Source organism: Eschrichtius robustus, chromosome 3 (genome assembly GCF_028021215.1).
Source record: "Eschrichtius robustus isolate mEscRob2 chromosome 3, mEscRob2.pri, whole genome shotgun sequence".
NCBI lineage: Eukaryota > Metazoa > Chordata > Mammalia > Artiodactyla > Eschrichtiidae > Eschrichtius > Eschrichtius robustus.
The window spans coordinates 4,754,527-4,771,085 of record NC_090826.1 but is presented as its reverse complement, the minus strand read 5'-3'; the positions used below and the strand labels follow the sequence as shown (position 1 = coordinate 4,771,085).

General features: G+C 61.7%; 1 protein-coding gene across 3 annotated transcripts in view; it reads right to left on the bottom strand.

Moving 5' to 3' along the window:
* The window catches only part of ESPN (espin), a 30,670-nt gene that overhangs the window by 10,288 nt on the left and 3,823 nt on the right, over positions 1-16,559 (bottom strand). For all 3 annotated transcript variants that reach the window (XM_068537707.1, XM_068537708.1, XM_068537709.1), the window contains exons 3-7: positions 6,384-6,570; positions 6,076-6,258; positions 5,790-5,921; positions 3,157-3,358; positions 1,913-2,184 (exon numbers count right to left, since the gene is read on the bottom strand). In XM_068537707.1, the coding sequence (XP_068393808.1) occupies positions 1,913-2,184; positions 3,157-3,358; positions 5,790-5,921; positions 6,076-6,258; positions 6,384-6,570 (976 nt within the window). The remainder of the gene's footprint in view (positions 1-1,912; positions 2,185-3,156; positions 3,359-5,789; positions 5,922-6,075; positions 6,259-6,383; positions 6,571-16,559) is intronic.

Genomic DNA, 16,559 nt, shown 5'->3' with positions numbered 1-16,559 from the left:
CGCCCCCCTGCCCCTCTCTCCCTCCGTTCTGGGCTGAGCACCCCAGGCTTCATCCCCCCACTCACCCCCTCCATCCACCAGAGACAAAATTTGGGCCTCACCACGGGCAGTGGAGCCCCCCACGTCTGGCCCCCCCCGGGTTCCGGGTCACGTCCCCACCCTTTCCCTCCCGCATCTGGAAACCATCGCCGGCTGCGTAAGGGACACCGACACCCGCGCCCAAGCCTCGGGTTTCAGGGGCGGCAGGCCGGGCTCGGGTGACAGCGCGGGCAGTCCACTCCGTCGCAGCTGCCCCCCACTAAGCCCAGCCCGGGAAGAAAGACAGGAGGCGGAGGGGCCAAAGACCAAGTCACCTGGCAGGGGCTGTCCCCCGCCCCACCCCCAGTCCGAGCGTCCCCACGGTGGCCCCGGACCCTCCAAGCCCCACCCCGCCGGGTTCACGTTGCAAGGAAACGCGACACCGCAGGATTTGTTTTCTGGGCCAGCCTGCCCCCTCGGCGCCCCCTGCAGCCCCGAGGCGCGGGAGCCACGACCCTGCTCCTGCCCGCGGTCCGGAAAAAGCTGGGGAGTTGGGGGGGGGGTGCGGGGCACACAAAGGGCCCTTGTGGAGCGGCCCAGCGCCTGCCGCCGGGCACGCACACACCGGGAGAGGCACGGGACCTCGCAGTCCTGGTGCTCTGGCTCAGCGGAGGGGCCGCAGGCCGGGCCGCCTGTCCTGTGGCTTGGGGCAGGGCCCACACGCCTGGCCTGCAAAGTCCGCTGGCCCTAGGCCCCCTGCAGGCCTCTCCTGGGCCCCCTTCACCTTCCGGAGATGAAAGAGGAACCCACTGAGAGCCTGGTCTGAGGGAGCAAGAAGAGTTGCAGTGGCGCTGTGTCCTCCCCCTCCCCCAGCCAGTGGCCCTGCGATGTGGGTCACCTGTGGGAACTGTTTACTGAGCTTGGCCCTGGAGCAGCTCGCCTTGGGCTCGAGAGAGAACTACAAGGTCGGGGCTCCCACAGGACCCTAGGGGGGCTCTGTCTGCTATCCCACACTCAGCCGCCTGGGGCCTCAGGCTGCCCTCCCCTCTCAGACCAGCCTCCCTCTGTCCTCTTGGCCAGAACCCCAGGGCTCCCTCTGGGCCTCCATGCCCAGGACTCTCAGAGCTGTGCAGACCAGCCCTCTGCCCCCTCCCCTGCTCCAAAGCCTTAGCCAGGAACCTACAGGCCCTGCATCCGGGCACCCCACACTCAAAGTGCCCGCACCGGATTCGGCCCCTTCTTACAAGCTTGCTTCTCCCCAGGGCTCCCATCTCAGGACTGGCTTGTCTACCCACCTGGGAGCTGAAGCCCCAAACTGGGGAGCCAGCCTCCATGTTACCCCCACGTCCAGCCCCCAATGCTGAGAGGGTGCTGAGCCCTGCGGGTGCTCCCTGCCCTTGCCTCCACCCTCCTCCTCCCAGCCCTCACCTTCACACCGCCTGCATCTCCCACCTGGAAGACACTCCCTTGGGACCCTCTCTCCACCTGAGCCCGGAGCTGGGCACATGTACATCTGTGGAGAGGCAGTTTGCACGTATTCTCTGCCGATTCCATGAGCTCCCTGCCACTCTGTGCAAGAGGTGGTGAGGAGCCAGCTCCCGGAGAGGCATGGCTGTCTGGGTATATGTTCCTTCCCCCCGCCCTGCCCCCCAACTCCCCAAAGGGTGCTGGCTTTGTCTTCCTCATCTCTCTGTCCCCAGTGCTCAGCCCTGAGCCGCCATGGGGCTGACCAGAAGCTTTGACTCCTGAATAGGCCATTGGACCAGGGACCACCGCCCCCACCCCCCACCGGCCGCCCTGTATCCACGAGCCGGGCCACTTGTTGGCCTCTGCTGCCCCCCCATCAGCCCACTCGCGGGGCCGGAGGGCAGGCAGGTTGGGGAGGGTTCACTACCTCCTTCTTGAAGGCCTCGGTCTCCACGTGGCGGAGTTTGTTCTTTGTCTGCGTGTAGATGTCAGCTGCTTGTAGCCCCGCGGGGGGCTTGGGAGCTGGGTAGCCTGGCGGGGGTGGGGGCAGCTGGGTGCCTGGGGGTGAGGGCAGTGGAGGGAAGCTGGGTGGTGGCGGTGGTGCTTTGGGTCTCTCCATCCTGCTCCGGGGCAGGCCCGGCTCTGGGCTCAGCATGTCCATGTAGCTCTGTATGTCTGCAGCTCTCGTGCTGGGAAGCCCTGGGACAGAGGGAAGGCTGGGTTTGGGAGTTTGCAAAGAGGCTGCCCCCAGGCCCAAGACCCCCTCCTGCCCGGAAACGACCTGCCACGGGAGTAGGCAGGCTCCGGGTGCAGCCTGACACGGCCCCTCTGTGGGCCCCGCAGGGCTGGGCCCACCCTCACCCTGGCCCTGCCCACCTGCAGCCCTGCACTCGTTGGGGAAAGGCCTGTGCTCAGGTTTGAGGGGAACTGGCAGGGGGCCGCGGGCTCCAAGACAGGGCTGCGGAGCAGAGCCACTTGGAGGGTGGAGGGGTGGCTCCTCGGGGCAGATGTGGCCGGGCAGGCGGCGGGAGACGGCCACACCGCATCTTTGCAGGGGGGCCCCAGCAGCTCTGCAGGCCACCACCTGGCGGCGTAAAGCAGGCATCGCAGGTGGACAGACACCTAAGCTCAGGGCGCGGTCAGCATGTGTGAACACGTGTGCCTGGCTTCTGCCTGAGTGTGCATTTGTGTATGTTCGTGAATGTGTGTACGTGCTTCTTTGTACTTATGACCGTGTTTGCACTGGTCTGTGGACCTGGGGTGCGTGAGTGCGCACGTGTAGCGTAGGTGTCTGTATGGCTCTGTACGTGTGGCTGTGCATTCATACCTGGATGTTGTGTGTACACATGTGTAGGTGTGCACTCTTGAGTGTGGGCAGGTGTGTGTAATGTCTGGGGAGCATTTTGTGCGTGTGTAAGTGAGGATACTGAATTGCGTGTGGGGTGCATGCGGCTTTTGTTGGCGGGAGGGTACCTGTGGATGTACAGGCATGTCTGTGACGGACACCCACAAGCGTTGAGTGTCACCTGTCCTCACCAGAACCAGCCCTCCTGGTGACCTGGGCAGCCTCCAGTGTCAGCTGCGGGCAGAGCGGGCCCAGGGATGGTCCTCAGGGCGCAGTGGTCTGACTCCAGTTTGCTCTCCCTCCTCCCTCTTCCCAGGCCCACTCACCATGCGGGGGGCACCGGCCCTTGACGCTGGAGTGGCTGGAGGAGCAGGAGTCGTAGTTGGAGAGGGTGCTGGTGGGCGAGCTGAGGTCAAAGTTCGGTGGCTGGACCGACATGGTGGTGTCGGGTGAGGACATGCCCGAGTCAGGCTGCTTGGTCTCCAGGTCAGCGGATGGATCCCGTGACAGCACGCGGTGCTCCACGCTCTGAGCGGGAGAGGGGGCTCTGAGGGCAACCCCACTCCAAAGACCAGCACACCCTGCGCCAGGGTCCTGCTCGGGCACACCCTCGCTGTGTGACCTCGGTCAAGCCACTTCCTTTTCTGGGCTCCCTTCCCCATCATCTCTCAGGTTCTTCCCAGGCTAAGATTCAAACCTAGCCCCCCAGTGGCAGGACCATGGATTCCTGGGAAACTCCCAGCCCTGGCTGGTCTCTGCTCAGGGGGGTTGAGAGGCTAACAGAAAAGAGAGAGGACGCTGGGCTGGACCCCAAGCGAGGGCGGCCACGGCACCAGTCTTACTCCTTTCTCATCAACGGGCAGAGGGCCAGGCTCTGGCGTGGCGAGGAGGCACAGGCACTGCTGCAGCGGGTGGGAACATTTGCAGCAGCTGGGGATAGGGGAGGGGTGCACGGCACCTGCAACTCGCAGGAAAGACTGATCCCCCGACCTGGCCAGCAACCACCCTGTTTCTCCTTGCCGGACTGGGGCAAATCCCAACACGAGCCTAGCCCCTGTCTCCTGATGGGGCCTTTGGGGAAAGGATGGGGCCTGGGGTGGCCCAGCTGAGCTGGGGGTGGGCAACCTGAGCTCAGCCATCCCCCACCACTGCCTCTCCCCTGCCCACAGGCCTGACCCTCCCGCCTGGGAGCGGGCTGGGGTGGGGGCCATGCTTACGTTGCCCATGCTGGCCCTGCTGCCGGCAAGGCTGCTGCTCGCTTGCTTGCTGCCTCCTGCCCAGGCCGGCTCCTCCCTGCCCTGCGCCCCCTCCCTGCCTGAGAAGTGTCACAGGTCCCCCGGGAACGCGAGGCAGGCCTGGCACCAGGTAACGGCTCAGCGGCCACGCTCATTGGCCCCGTAATTAGGGGCTCTGCGGGAGTGTTTGCCTTTTCTGGGCCAGTATCCTCCATGGCTTGGATCTGTCACTGCCTTGTGAGGGGGCCAGGTCCTCCACACCCCACCCAGTTCGGAGGGGCCAGGCCCTGCTGCCTAACCCCTGAGCCAACGGGAGCCATAGGAGCTGGGCTTGGGGGGCAGCCCGAACACACTCTTCCCTTGGCTGGCTGCAGTGGGTACTTGCCCAGCCCTGACAGAGGTTAGGGGCAAAGGCTTTGCAGCCTGGGGGGATGGCTTCAAATTTCATCTCCTCCACTTACTAGCTACGTGACCTTTCCGTCACTTGTCCTTTCTGTCTGTACCTGAGTTTCTTCATCTGTAAATGGGTATAACAGTACTGCCTGCCCCATTATGTTATAACAGAGATTTTAAAAGTTAGTGAAGTGCCAGGGCATGGTAGCCAGTAAATGCCATATGTGTCAACTGTTAGTATTAATTCACTGTGAAGATGAACTGAGATTACATCGTAAAGCACTAAGCAGGGTACCTTACCGGGGTCAGAATTCAAGGAATGGTGCTTGTTTGCTCATTGCCTACAGCTAAAGCCTCCATCAGGGGGCGCCAGAGGGCGCTGGGGCTCTGTGGACCACTACTCTCTCCGGATGGCCCTTTCTGGGGGGAAGTTCTTCCTTGGGACCAGAGGCCATCTCTGACCCCTGGACCTTGCTGTGCTCCGGAGTCCCCAGAACCAGGGTGCCCCCATATACTCGATGACAAGGCAGACAATGCTCTGGGCAGGGGGTCATCGGCCTTCTCTCCTCCAGCCTCATTCCGCAGCCCCTCTCGTGGCCAGGCTGCCCCCCTTCTGAAGATGCCTGTGAAGCCAGCCCTCTTTCCTCCCTCCTGCGCCAAAGCAGACGTTGCACCAGAGGAGCCAGAGCCCAGGACTGGGAGCCACCCACATCTGCGCTCAAGTCCCAGTGGGTTCCTTCATGGCTTTGTAACCATAATAAAATAATTTGAAAAGAGTAACACAGGTTTTCAATTATGAAGTAGCCACACAGTGAGCAAACATACAGAGTAGTGGTGAAGAGAGGTAGCTCCAGGCCCGGACACCAGGGCTCCACCATTTAACGATTGGGTGATAGGGTCTCCCCAAGATTCAGTTTACCCACCTGTGAAATGGGGATACGAGCACTCCCTACCTCAGAGTGTGGTGGTGAGAGTTAAATGAGCTAATTAATACCTGTGGGCAGGTGAATGCACTTTACTGTTCCCACTGGTGTGTAAGTGTCGTTGTTTCTCCGAGCCTTGGTTCTCATCAGGACGAGGCTGGTCCTCCTTCCCTCGACATTTCTGCCCGCACACCCTCACTCCCCAGTGGTCAGTGGTTCTGGCCTGAGAGGTCATGTGGGGTAGTGATCTAGGGCACTTACTCGTGTGACCCCGGGCAAGGGGCTTCACTTCCCTGAACCTCAGCTTCCTCCGTGGTAAAAAGGGTAACAACACCTACCCCTGCGGGGAGGTGGGGGCAAGCTGTGGGGGGAATGCAATAACGCGGGGGAGCAGCGCCCGGGGCGTACCAGGTTCTCCACGGTGCGCAGGTAGCGGGTGCAGTGGCTGTGGCCGTTGTAGTCCGCGAGGTCGGCGGCCGTGTACCCGTCGCGGTCGCGGACGTCCAGCTCCGCGCCGTTCACTACCAGGATCTGGCAGCACTGCAGGGGCGCGCAGTGAGGACCCCCGGCCGACAGCCAGGACCCTGGCGCCGGGGCAGCGCTGTGCTGAGAGCGCGGCGCCAGCAGAGGGCGCCCGCCCCTCCCGCGCTCGTCCGGCCTCCCGGCCACGGCCCCGGCCCCGGCCCGCCCTCACCTCCAGCTCCCCGTTCTCGGCGGCGTCATGCAGCGGGGTCCCGCCCCACAGGTCGGCCGAGATCTCGCCGCCGTGCAGCAGGAGCCAGCTGAGCACTTTGGCGTGACCGCGGCTCGCCGCGAAATGCATGGCCGTGGCGCCGTCCTTGTCCTGCTCCGACAGGCTCACGTCGGTGCAGCTCACCTGGGGGGGAGGGGAGGGGGCACAGAGGGGCGGGGGCTGGGCGCCAGGCCCCTCTTGGCCCCGCCCCCGTCCCGTACAGGCCCCGCCTCTCCCGGGCCCCAACCCCGACCTGTCCCCGAGCTCACCAGCCACACGATGACCGGGCTGTGGCCCATCTGCGCCGCGGCGTGCAGCGGGGTCATGCCGTCGTGGGAGCTCAGGTGCGGGTCCGCGCCGCACTCCTGCACCAGGTACTGCGTCGCCTCCAGGTGGCCCTCCTGGCACGCCAGGTACAGGGGCGTGGCACCGTTCTTGGTTTGGGCATTCACTCCCCTGCGGAAGACGCAGCACCCACCGTGGGCTCTCAGTGCCCGTCCCCCTCCAAAGCTTTCTTCACCCCTCGCCCGCTTCCGGGGAGCTCTGGAGGGCTGCGAGGGTGGTTTGGAGAAAAACCTAGTGGCTGGGCCCGGCTGCCCAACTCCCTCTGGACTCAAGTCTTGTGCCAGCCTCCCTGGGTGGGGGGGGGGCCCTCTGGCTTGCTCCCCACCTCCCCCCCAGCAGCCTTCTTTCTGCAATGCACATCTGACTGAGCTAGTCTCTGCCCTCAGTAAATAGCCCACCTTTTTACCAAGGTCTACAGGGATGTGGTGACCTGGCCTCCTCCTACCTTTTCAGCCACACTGACCCACAGTCAGTGTGAGTCCTCACACCTGCTGTCGGACCTCTGTGCCTTTGATCATGTCCCCCCTCTGTCTGGAATGCCCTTCCCGTCTCTCTTGAAGACTCGGTACAGATCCCTCCTTCATGAGGCCTGCCCTGATTTCTCCAGCAGAACAGGCCTTTCCCACCTCTGTGCCTCATACTGCCCTGGGCTCACTCCAGGGGCCACCTGCCATGCTCGATCATAACTTATTTTGGCCTCTGCCTCCCCCAGAAGACTGAATTCCCAGAAGGCAGAGTGGTAGTGTCACCAGATAAGACACAGGATGCCCAGTTACAATCTGAATTTCATATAAACAACAAATAATTTTCTAGTGTAAGTCTACCCCCAATGTGGCATGGGATGTGCATAGGCTAAACCATTATTTGTTGTTTATCTGAAATTAAAATTCAGTGGAATATTCTGGTTGTGGTTGTCATCAGCCTGGCAACACGACAGGTGCCGCCGTCCACTGAGCACCTCCCATGCGCTACGACACTAGCACGCAGGTCCTCACTGCATGTCCTAACTTAGGTCCTACTGTCATCCCCATTTTGCAGTGGGGCAATTGAGGCTCAGGGGCTGTGACTTGCCAAAGGTCACACAGCTGGTAAGTGGCATTTGAGCACAATCCGTCTGCGTGATGCAGACCCGGACGCACAGCAGGAACGAAGGGAGCGAGGAGAGGGACTGGGGGAAGGGCCATTCCATGTCTTCACTCCCTCAGCCTTCCCTGGGGCCTAGCTTGCAGCTGTCACTGCCCCTCATCCCTGCTCCCCAGCTCCCACAGAAGGGTCCTAACTGGGGAATCAGTCCCACGAAGTAGAGTGCTGCTGGGAAATAGGGAAGCTGTCCCTGCCGCTGGCTTAGCCTCAGTTTTTCTGACTTCACAATGGGTGTGGATGCCAGGGTGCAGTTACCAGATACAGACACTAGGTGGCAATCTAGGCCCAGACAGAGGAGCTCGCCGCGGGTCTAGGACACAGCGGGTGCGGGGTGGGGAGTAGGAGCTGGGTCCCTCTGGGCTGGATCAGCCCTCTGGGCCCCAGGAAGCGCAGTTCTTCGTCCGACTTCATATCCTCCCACCCACCCGCCTCTCCCATCTATTTGCTCACGGCCTCGATCACACGCTCCACCCCCACCGTCCACGCCCTCCCTCCCTCATAAGTGCCAGCCGCGTGTACAGTAACGTGGGCACCAGGCCACCCACTCCTCCTCCATCTGCCCCCTCACCCACCCTCTTGTCAGCCACCCACGACTTGGCCCCTCGCTCTCACACAGCCCTCGGACCCTCCCGTCTGACTTCTCCCTGTCCCTGAAGCCCCAGCCCTGTCCACTTCCCTGACCCCTGACCCCAGGCGGCTTGCAGCGCCCACCAGGCACGCAGCCCCAGCTCTCTCCGTCCTCCTGACGTGGGAACACCCCCTCCTCAGACACAGAGCTGCCACTTCGGGGCTGACACCGAGTCTGGGACGGTGCCCGGCTGCCTGCCACTACCCCACCCGTGTCGGGGGCGCAGCGGTGTGCCGAGCACGGCGCACAGCGGCAGACAGGGTCGCGCCCACACGCCGCACCGCGGGAACGCGAGGGCTCTCAGCCACCGGCCTCCATGCCCCGGTGCCAGCATTGCCCCCCTCCCACCTTCACAAGCTGGTGCGTCAGGAACGGCCTGTTTAATATTTCATGACCGACACTCGATGGCCTGAATTATTCACCCCGTAACCAAGGCGCAGCGAGTGCTGGGGTCCTGGGGCTCGGAGACTGGAGGGGCCACCGCCCAGGGCCCACCGGGCTGTCTCGGGGGAGGCCCGAGGCAGTGTACACAGCTCAGGGTGCCGGCTCTGCCGGCAGCCCTGTTCTCCCAGGCCACCCCGCCTGGCTGGGATCCATGGCCTAGGGGTGCCCAGCCAGCCTGAGGAGGTCTCAGAAGGTCTGATAAGCTGGCACAGGGCAGGAGCCGAGCAGGAGGGGGAAGCTGTGCTCACAGACTCCTGCCAGGCCACTGGCTGACAACCCCAGCTGGCGTCCCTGGTACGGAGTGAGCGCTCAGTAACCCATTCAGAAGTCACAGCCCCCAGCCTGGGAGGCCCCAGAATAAGGGGCAGATTCGCTGATGAGTCGGGGTGGGAAAGGGGGTCCTGGTCTTGTTCCTTTCTTCTGTGTCGACCTGGAGGCAGGAAGAATGGGCACCCTCAAACTCACTCGGGTAAACTCTAAAAATATGGAGGAGGGACTTCCTTGCCGGTCCAGTGGTTAAGACTCCACGCTTCCAATGCAGGGAGTGCAGGTTCAATCCCTGATTGGGGAACTAAGATCCCATATGCTGTGCAGCGCGGCCAAAAGATAAAAAACATATATATACATGGATGAGCACAGGAACAAAGTAAATTAATGAATTTCATCCTTTTTTTTCTTTTTTTTTTGGCGGCGCTTGTGGGATCCTAGTTCCCTGACCAGGGATTGAACCCGGGCCCTGGCAGTGAAAGCGCCAAGTCCTAACCACTGGACCGCCAGGGAATTCCCAACACTAGTCTTTAAATTCATGAATTTAGATGGAGAGAGAGTGAATTTATATAGTAGTAGAGATGACGATAACGGATAACAGTGACAGTGGGTACCATCTACTGAACAAACTGCTCTGCGCCAAGCACTGGGACGCGCATAGTACACATGGTCTCTATCTAGTCCTCCTAAAGACCTTACCCGGTAGGTGTCAGCATCGTTCCCCTTTTACAGATGAGGAGACTGAGGCACAGAGGGCTAGGATCACTTGAGAGGCAGAGGAGGACCCGGTGTGAGAAGGACCTGGCGTGTGTGCCACCCACAAGTGGTGTCTTGCCTCCCATCTCTGTTCACAAAGCCGTCCACGAGTGGGGATAATGATCGTCGCTGAGACATGCTTGCAGAGCCCTCAGCAAGGCCTGGCGCCGTCGCTGTATTTTAGGATCCCTCCTCCCTGTGCCTCTGTGAGGGCACTGCTGACCTGGGGTGTCCAGGCCCCAACAAGCATGGGTCAGGCCGGGCAGCATTTCTGTTGCAGAGAGTCGCTGCCTAGAGCAGAGGGATGGGGTCTTGGGAGACCTCTGGCCTCAGGACCTGCCCGGGCTCCAGCCCATCGAGTTCTAGCCATAGTGGTGCCATGGGTGACTGGTCCAGTCCCAGCCCCTGCCCTTGGCCCTGGCCTCCACCCACCACCCCAACTCTGTGGCTCACTGTGCAGGGCCCCGGGGCGTCCTCTAGCCGCCCCCCCCCAGCCTCAGTTTCCACATATGGCAAATGGGCATCACAACTGTGGCCTCTCCGAGCCTCTCGTGAGAGACAGAAGAGGAATCTTTGAAAATTGCAAGGTTCCTCCCAGGGAAGGCAGGGCTTGGCTTCCTGGTACCGCTGCCACAGCCTGACCCGCCAGCCCCCTCACCCGTCCCTTGGGCCTCCACACCGTCACCTCCACGCTACCAGCCTCGACTGATGTGGCCACGCCCTAACGGGCGCCCCTCACCCCGCCGAACACCTGCTCCTCTTGGCTACGGACAGGCACACACCGGGCCTTCTCAGCCTCCCTCGATGGGCCCTCGACCCTTGCCCAATCTCCAAATGTTGGGGTGCCCCAGCACCTCCTTTCTAAACACGCTCTGCCCCTGGTGAGGTCATCTACTTCCCAGGGTTAAAGGTCACCTGTTCCCAATGCTGCCCATCCCCCCAGCTTGGACCTGGAGTACATGCGGCCCCTACGTCAGCTCACTCATCCATCTGTGCATTGAGCAGATTCTTGAATTTTACTTGCCTTCTTTTCTTCTAATTAAAAAACTTTTTTGGCCATGCCACGCAGCTTTCGGGGTCTTAGTTGCCCGACCAGGGATCGACCCGTGCCCTTGGCAGTGAAAGCAAGGAGTCCTAACCACTGGACCGCCAGGGAATTTCCCCTTTACCTGTCTTTACATGGAGCAAATCTCTCCACACTCTCCCTCAAACTACCTTCCCCCCTTACTGTCCCCATTTCAGTAAAGGACACCAGGCCACCCTCCCTTGAGCCCAAGCTCTAGGAGTCTTTCGCAACACTTGACCCTTGAGTTCTTTATAAGTCTGAGTCTCCCTAGCAAGCATCACATAAATCATGATACTTTTCTTCCTCTTGGGAACAAAGATGATATAGACAAACTGTAACTATTAAGCAAGTCACCCTGATGACACAAAAGAAACATGGAATGCTCGTAAACGTTTGATAGAAATCTCCGTCCAAGATTGGTGCCACCTTACTGTGACCGTTGCCACTAGGAAACAAGGAGTGATCTGCCCACAGAAGCAGACTCCGGTCAAAGAACAGCATTTCCAGTGGCCCTCCCCACTGGCAATCATTTCTGCCCCAAGGGAGGTCTGGCAGGGGATGATCTCCACAAGGATTAGTTCTGGCTGTGAGGTAAGTCCCGCTCTGAACAAAGACTCGGAGCCTTTGGCGGTTCTACCTCTCTTATCCTCTAATCACGCCTGACTCATTTGAAATGAACTCAAATGAGGCCTGGCCCAGTGAAGCAATGCAGCCCTGATTTAAGGAAGATTCTAGAACGGTCAGCTTTACACCCAATCCATCAGGAAGCCTGGAATATCCCCAGAAGCCTTCACTGGTCTGCAATTCTCCCAGCCTTCCAGGCCCTCCTGGCTCGCGATGAAGCCAAGCGGGATCCCCCCGCTCAGGCCTCTGCCCCGGCCAGCTCCACCTGCAACGCTCCCAGGCCAGGTCTTGGCACGGCTGGTCCTCTCCCATTCAGCTCTCACCTCCTCAGTGGGGCCTTCCTGGACCCCCTCAATTTAAAGAAACCCCCCAACCACTTCCTACGAATACCCCGTTTCACTTCATAGCACTTGTCCCTCTTGAATTGTCTTGGCACTTTTTTCATGCATTCCAGGGATACATATCACGAGGCTGCCACAGGCCAGGGCGGGGCAGAGCTTGAAAACAGTGGAGACCTGCCCTCTCAAGCTTGGTTCCACCAGGGCTGCCGGACACTCCCTGACACACTGGAAAATAAGCAAGAACGTCTCTTGTGTGTACACGTGCTCTTGACCTGGCTCCTTCTTTGCCCCTGGGAGCCCCCCCAAGTTGGCTCCATGAAGTCGTGAGGACTCACTACATCCCTAACGCTAGCAGGGCTGGGCACTTAGGGTACATGTGGATGCTAGTTGTTGAGTGGATAAATGTGGGGGTGAGCGAGATGGGCAGCCAGGCCCGGAGCTCTGTGATGCCGCCTCGCACGTGGCCTCAGCTGGTCCATTTGCCAGACGGGCCCTGGGAGGCCCAGAAGGGAGTTCCGTCTGAGGTCACGGGCAGTGAGCTGCTTGCAGGGCCGGACAAGACCCAGGGATCCCAGACTCCTCAGTCCTTCAGTGAGTATTTTCTGAGTATCAGGCACCGGGCATACAGGATGTAGAAGAAAAAGAGATACTCTCATTGCCCGGGGAGACAGACGGTAAGAGGATGTGTTGAGATGCACAGAAAGTAATGCCAGGTAATGAGGAGGGTGCGGGAAATCAGGCGGGAGAGGAAGACTGGGAGGGAGGTCGTGTGGAAGTAAGGCGGGAGAGGAAGACTGGGAGGGAGGGCGTGTGGAAGTAAGGCGGGAGAGGAAGACTGGGAGGGAGGGCATGTGTCTTCTTCGGGGCGGGTGATGATCTGAAGGAGGTGTGGGGCCGGCCTTACTGAGAGGTGGAGATGGAGCAAAGACCTGAAGGGGAGGAGGGAGGGGCTGTGGGCTCTCTGGGGAAGAAAGTGAGGCAGCGGGAATGGCCTGTACAAAGGCCAAAGGTTGGAGGGCAGGAGCAGCAAGGAAGCCCAGGAGGTAGAGTAGAGGAGGTGATTAGGGCGCAGCTGGAGGTCAGGTATGGGGGTGCCAGAGCGAGGAGGGCCTCTGGGCTGCTGTAAGGAAGCAGCCTTCCCTGTCCGTGAGACAGGAGCCTCTGGCAGGTCCAGGGATCTGACTTGTGGTCTCCCAGGTGGGCACAGCCGGACAGGAAGTGGGCAGGGGGAGGGCAGAGAGGCCAGCTGGGGCCCCAGTGACATAACAGGCTTGGACCAGGAGTTACCGGTGGAGGTGAAGGCTGTCCCCACTGAGAGGGGCTTCTCATGACCCCACCAGGCCCCTCCTTTCTCAGAGCCTCCACCTGGGTCAGGGCCCCCAGTGTGCCAGTGTGGCTCCCCCCAGGCCCTGCTGCCCAGGGGACCTCAGCAGACACCAACAAGTGCCCGGCAGGGAAGGGCAGCCCCAGGCCCAGGCCTTCTAAGGGGGAGCTGAGCCATAGGCCTGGGGCTCCCTAACAGGTGAGCAGCTAAGGTTTCCTGTTCAAGGCAGGGGCTGCCTGAAGCCCTTCCCTGGACGGGGCCCCAGGAGCAGCCAGGCTCCATGAAGCTTGGCACTAAGGAAGGAAAAGGGGGCCACCCAGGTGAACTTGAAAAGGCCCTCAGAGATGAGCGCCTGGCCCAGGAATGGGAGACAGACTCAGAGAGGAGGTGCAGTTTGGCCCAGGCCACACAGGGAGCTGGTGGGACCCCGGGTGGTAAGTTAGCCTCTCGGAGACACCATTTCTGTATCTTCAGCACCATGAGGCAGGAACATTTGTCTGTTTGGTTCACCGATGTATCTCTGACACTTGGAATATTGCCTGGCCCAGAGCAGGTGCTCAAGAAACATTAGTTGGATGAATCAATCTGTAAAATGGGCTGATTATAGAGCTACTGCCTAGTAGCAGGTGGGGCTCGGACTACTGCTTGGTGTCAGACCCCTAGTAGGCATTCAGCAGGTGGGAGCTGGTCCGAAACCTTTGCGCAGACTGGTTTTCCAGCTCTCTATGACTGGTAGACCACGGTGGGGCCCCAGGAGGAAGGAAAAGCCTGGAGCCCTGCCCCCAACCCTCCCCAGCCTCAGTGCTCAGGCCTAAGGGTCCCAGCCTAGCCCAGGGCTCCCCTCTGGTTACTGAGGCCCCCAGCAAGCACACGGTTGAGGCATGAGATGGTTCCTGGGCCCCAGGACCCTGCTGGCTGGATGGTCAGGAGCTCTGAGGGCCACCTGCTCCTCGTCCCATCTGAGCCCCAAATGGGGATGTGGACTCGTGGCTCTGCTCCACCAGCCACCAGAGCTCCTGGCCAGGAGGGCTGACCCTCCTGACTCTGCCTCCCTCAGACCCAGGGCCTGAAACAGCCCCAGCCCAGCTCCTGCCAGCCCCCGTGCCGCTAGCTGAAGGACTCTTTTCCCCAGGGGGCTCAGAGGGCGGGTCTCATGAGGCAGCAGCCCCTGAGGTCACGGTGGCAATTCCTCTGCCTCTGGGAGGACTTGCCCAGTGGACGGGGAGAGACTGGAGGAGGGGTGGGTGGGTACAGGCCACTCCTGCAGTCCTTTCTAATTCCCCAAGGTGCGGCCCAGCATTAGCTGGGCCCTCCCCCGAGGCCGCCCAGCCCTCCTGCCCCTCTGTAGCTTGTCATGGCCACGGCTCATGGCTGCCCACAGCCTCCCGGGCAGGATCGGGTTTCCCACCGGTAGGAGCTCTCCCTCCATCACCTGCCGCCAGGGAGAGCTGAGCCCTTGTGAATAATTCACAGTGTCTCACAGCAGGCCAGGAGGCTCAGGAGAGCGGGGCAACGGCGGCCTCTGAAGCCAGGCTGCCTGGGTCCCCTGATTGCACCCTGCGGCCTGGGGCAGCCTGCACCTCTGCCCCTCCCCAGCTCCCAGCCCTGGGGTCCCCAGCCTTGGGGGGCAGGAGTCTCTACCTCCGAGTTAGGGTGTGGGCACTGGCCCCCAAAGCCCCCCGCCAGCAGGCCCTACCTCAATTCCCAGCACCCCCTCCTGCCTGAGCCCAGCCTGGCAATCACACAAAAGTGCCTCCTTATCAGCCAGGTCACGCGTCGTCACTGTGGGAATGGAGCCCCAGGCTTCTGTCCGCTTCCCTGAGGTTCACGGGGGGCTGGTGGCTCATCAGCCCAGGCCATCTGGCCACAGAGTCGGCGCCAGGGCCCAGTCGCGGCCAGCACCACAGCCTGGCCTGGGGGCATCAGGGTCTGCCGGGCCCTGAGCCTTCGAGGGTGTCCCCAGCACAGCCAGAGCCTTCCGAAGGCCGGAACCCCAGCCACAGAGGCTCATCCTAGGCCCCAGCCTTCCCAGGGAGGAGGGGCTCAGGGGCCAGCCTGGGGCTTCACCCCTGCCCCCCACCAGCACTTCCCGGGGCAGGGCAGAGCCCCCTCAGTTCACACCATTGGAGCTAAGTTGGCATGGCCATCAGCCTGACTTCCTGGGGCCCATCATGTGTGATGCGGGAGGCCGGCGGGTGCGAGAGGATGACCACCGCCTGTCTCTCTTCTCTTAGGGTCTCAGTGTCCTCCGTGATAAGTGATAAGTGAGGGGGTGGTGTCAGAACCACCTGGCTGCGGGGGCGGGGACATGCACAGGGGCAGCGCCCCAGCCCCTACCTGGGGAGTTTACGTCGAGTCTGGGACCAGGCCCCCGGGGTGCTGATGGCTGCAGGTTGGGAGCCTGCACTCGAGGGTGTTTGGGGCCTCCTCCTTGCAATCCCACTGATTTTGGTGTCACCCAGACCCTAGCTTGTCCAGGAGCAGAGGATTCATGCCAGAGTGGTGCCCAGTGGCCTCTGGCAGGGACGGCTGTGAGGAGACCCCCGGCTGCTCTCCCACGAATCAAACCAGGGAACCCCCTTGCTTAGCAAGAACGAGCCAGGCTCAGGCCTCCTGGTCCCGGCCTGGGGGCTTTAAGCTGCTCTGTAGCCACACCAGCGTGCCTGCACCCAAGGGGCTGCCGGACGCAGCCACCCTGCCAGCAGGCCACGGGGCCAGGCTGGCCTCCTGCTGCTCCCTGGCGCCCAGTGGCCGGGCAGGCGCCCTTAGGAGCGGAGCCAGGGGTGGGGACAGACCCTCCCGCCTTGCGACCGCTCTCCTCCTGAGGCTGGGTCCTCTGTCACCACTTATTTCCCAGGTACCCCCTTGAACTGACGAAGGTCACCAGTCAGAGCCCCGGTCTGTTGGGTCCCCAGGGCCACTGATGTCCCACTCCCTCAGACAGGGTCTGGGTGGCTTCCCCCCAGGACCCCTGCCTCCCTCTGGGTGCACCTAAGACCTGGCTCCCTCCCTCCCCCAGGACCCCCTCCCCACGACTCCCATACTCTTCAGTGAACCCCATTCTTCTGCACACCCCACCCCACCCCGGGGCGTGCCCAGACTACTGCTCAGCTGCGTTCTCAGACCAGCCACTCGCCGAGGGCCGGGGAGGTTCAGGAGCCCCATCACCCTGGGGAGTGGGAATGAGCTGCCGGCCACAGGAGAGGACAAGCTGCCCTCTGACAGGCCGGGAGCTGAGGGCCCAGGAGGCAGGGTGGGGGTCTGGGCAGGGGGCCTCTCCCATTACTGCTGGATAACTGACGTGGCTCCTCCTCCTTCTTGACTGTGGGTCTAGGAGATGCTCTTCACCCCTACGCCCCACTTAGGACAGTCTTGCAAATTAGCACAGGTCAGAGCCAGAGAGCCGCCTGCTGTAGGCTGTAAGCACCCTGGGGACGAGCAAGGGGGTCTGCGTGCACAGCCGCTGCAGCTCAAGTGCAGCTCGTACTGGGGGAGTGTCTGCTTGCA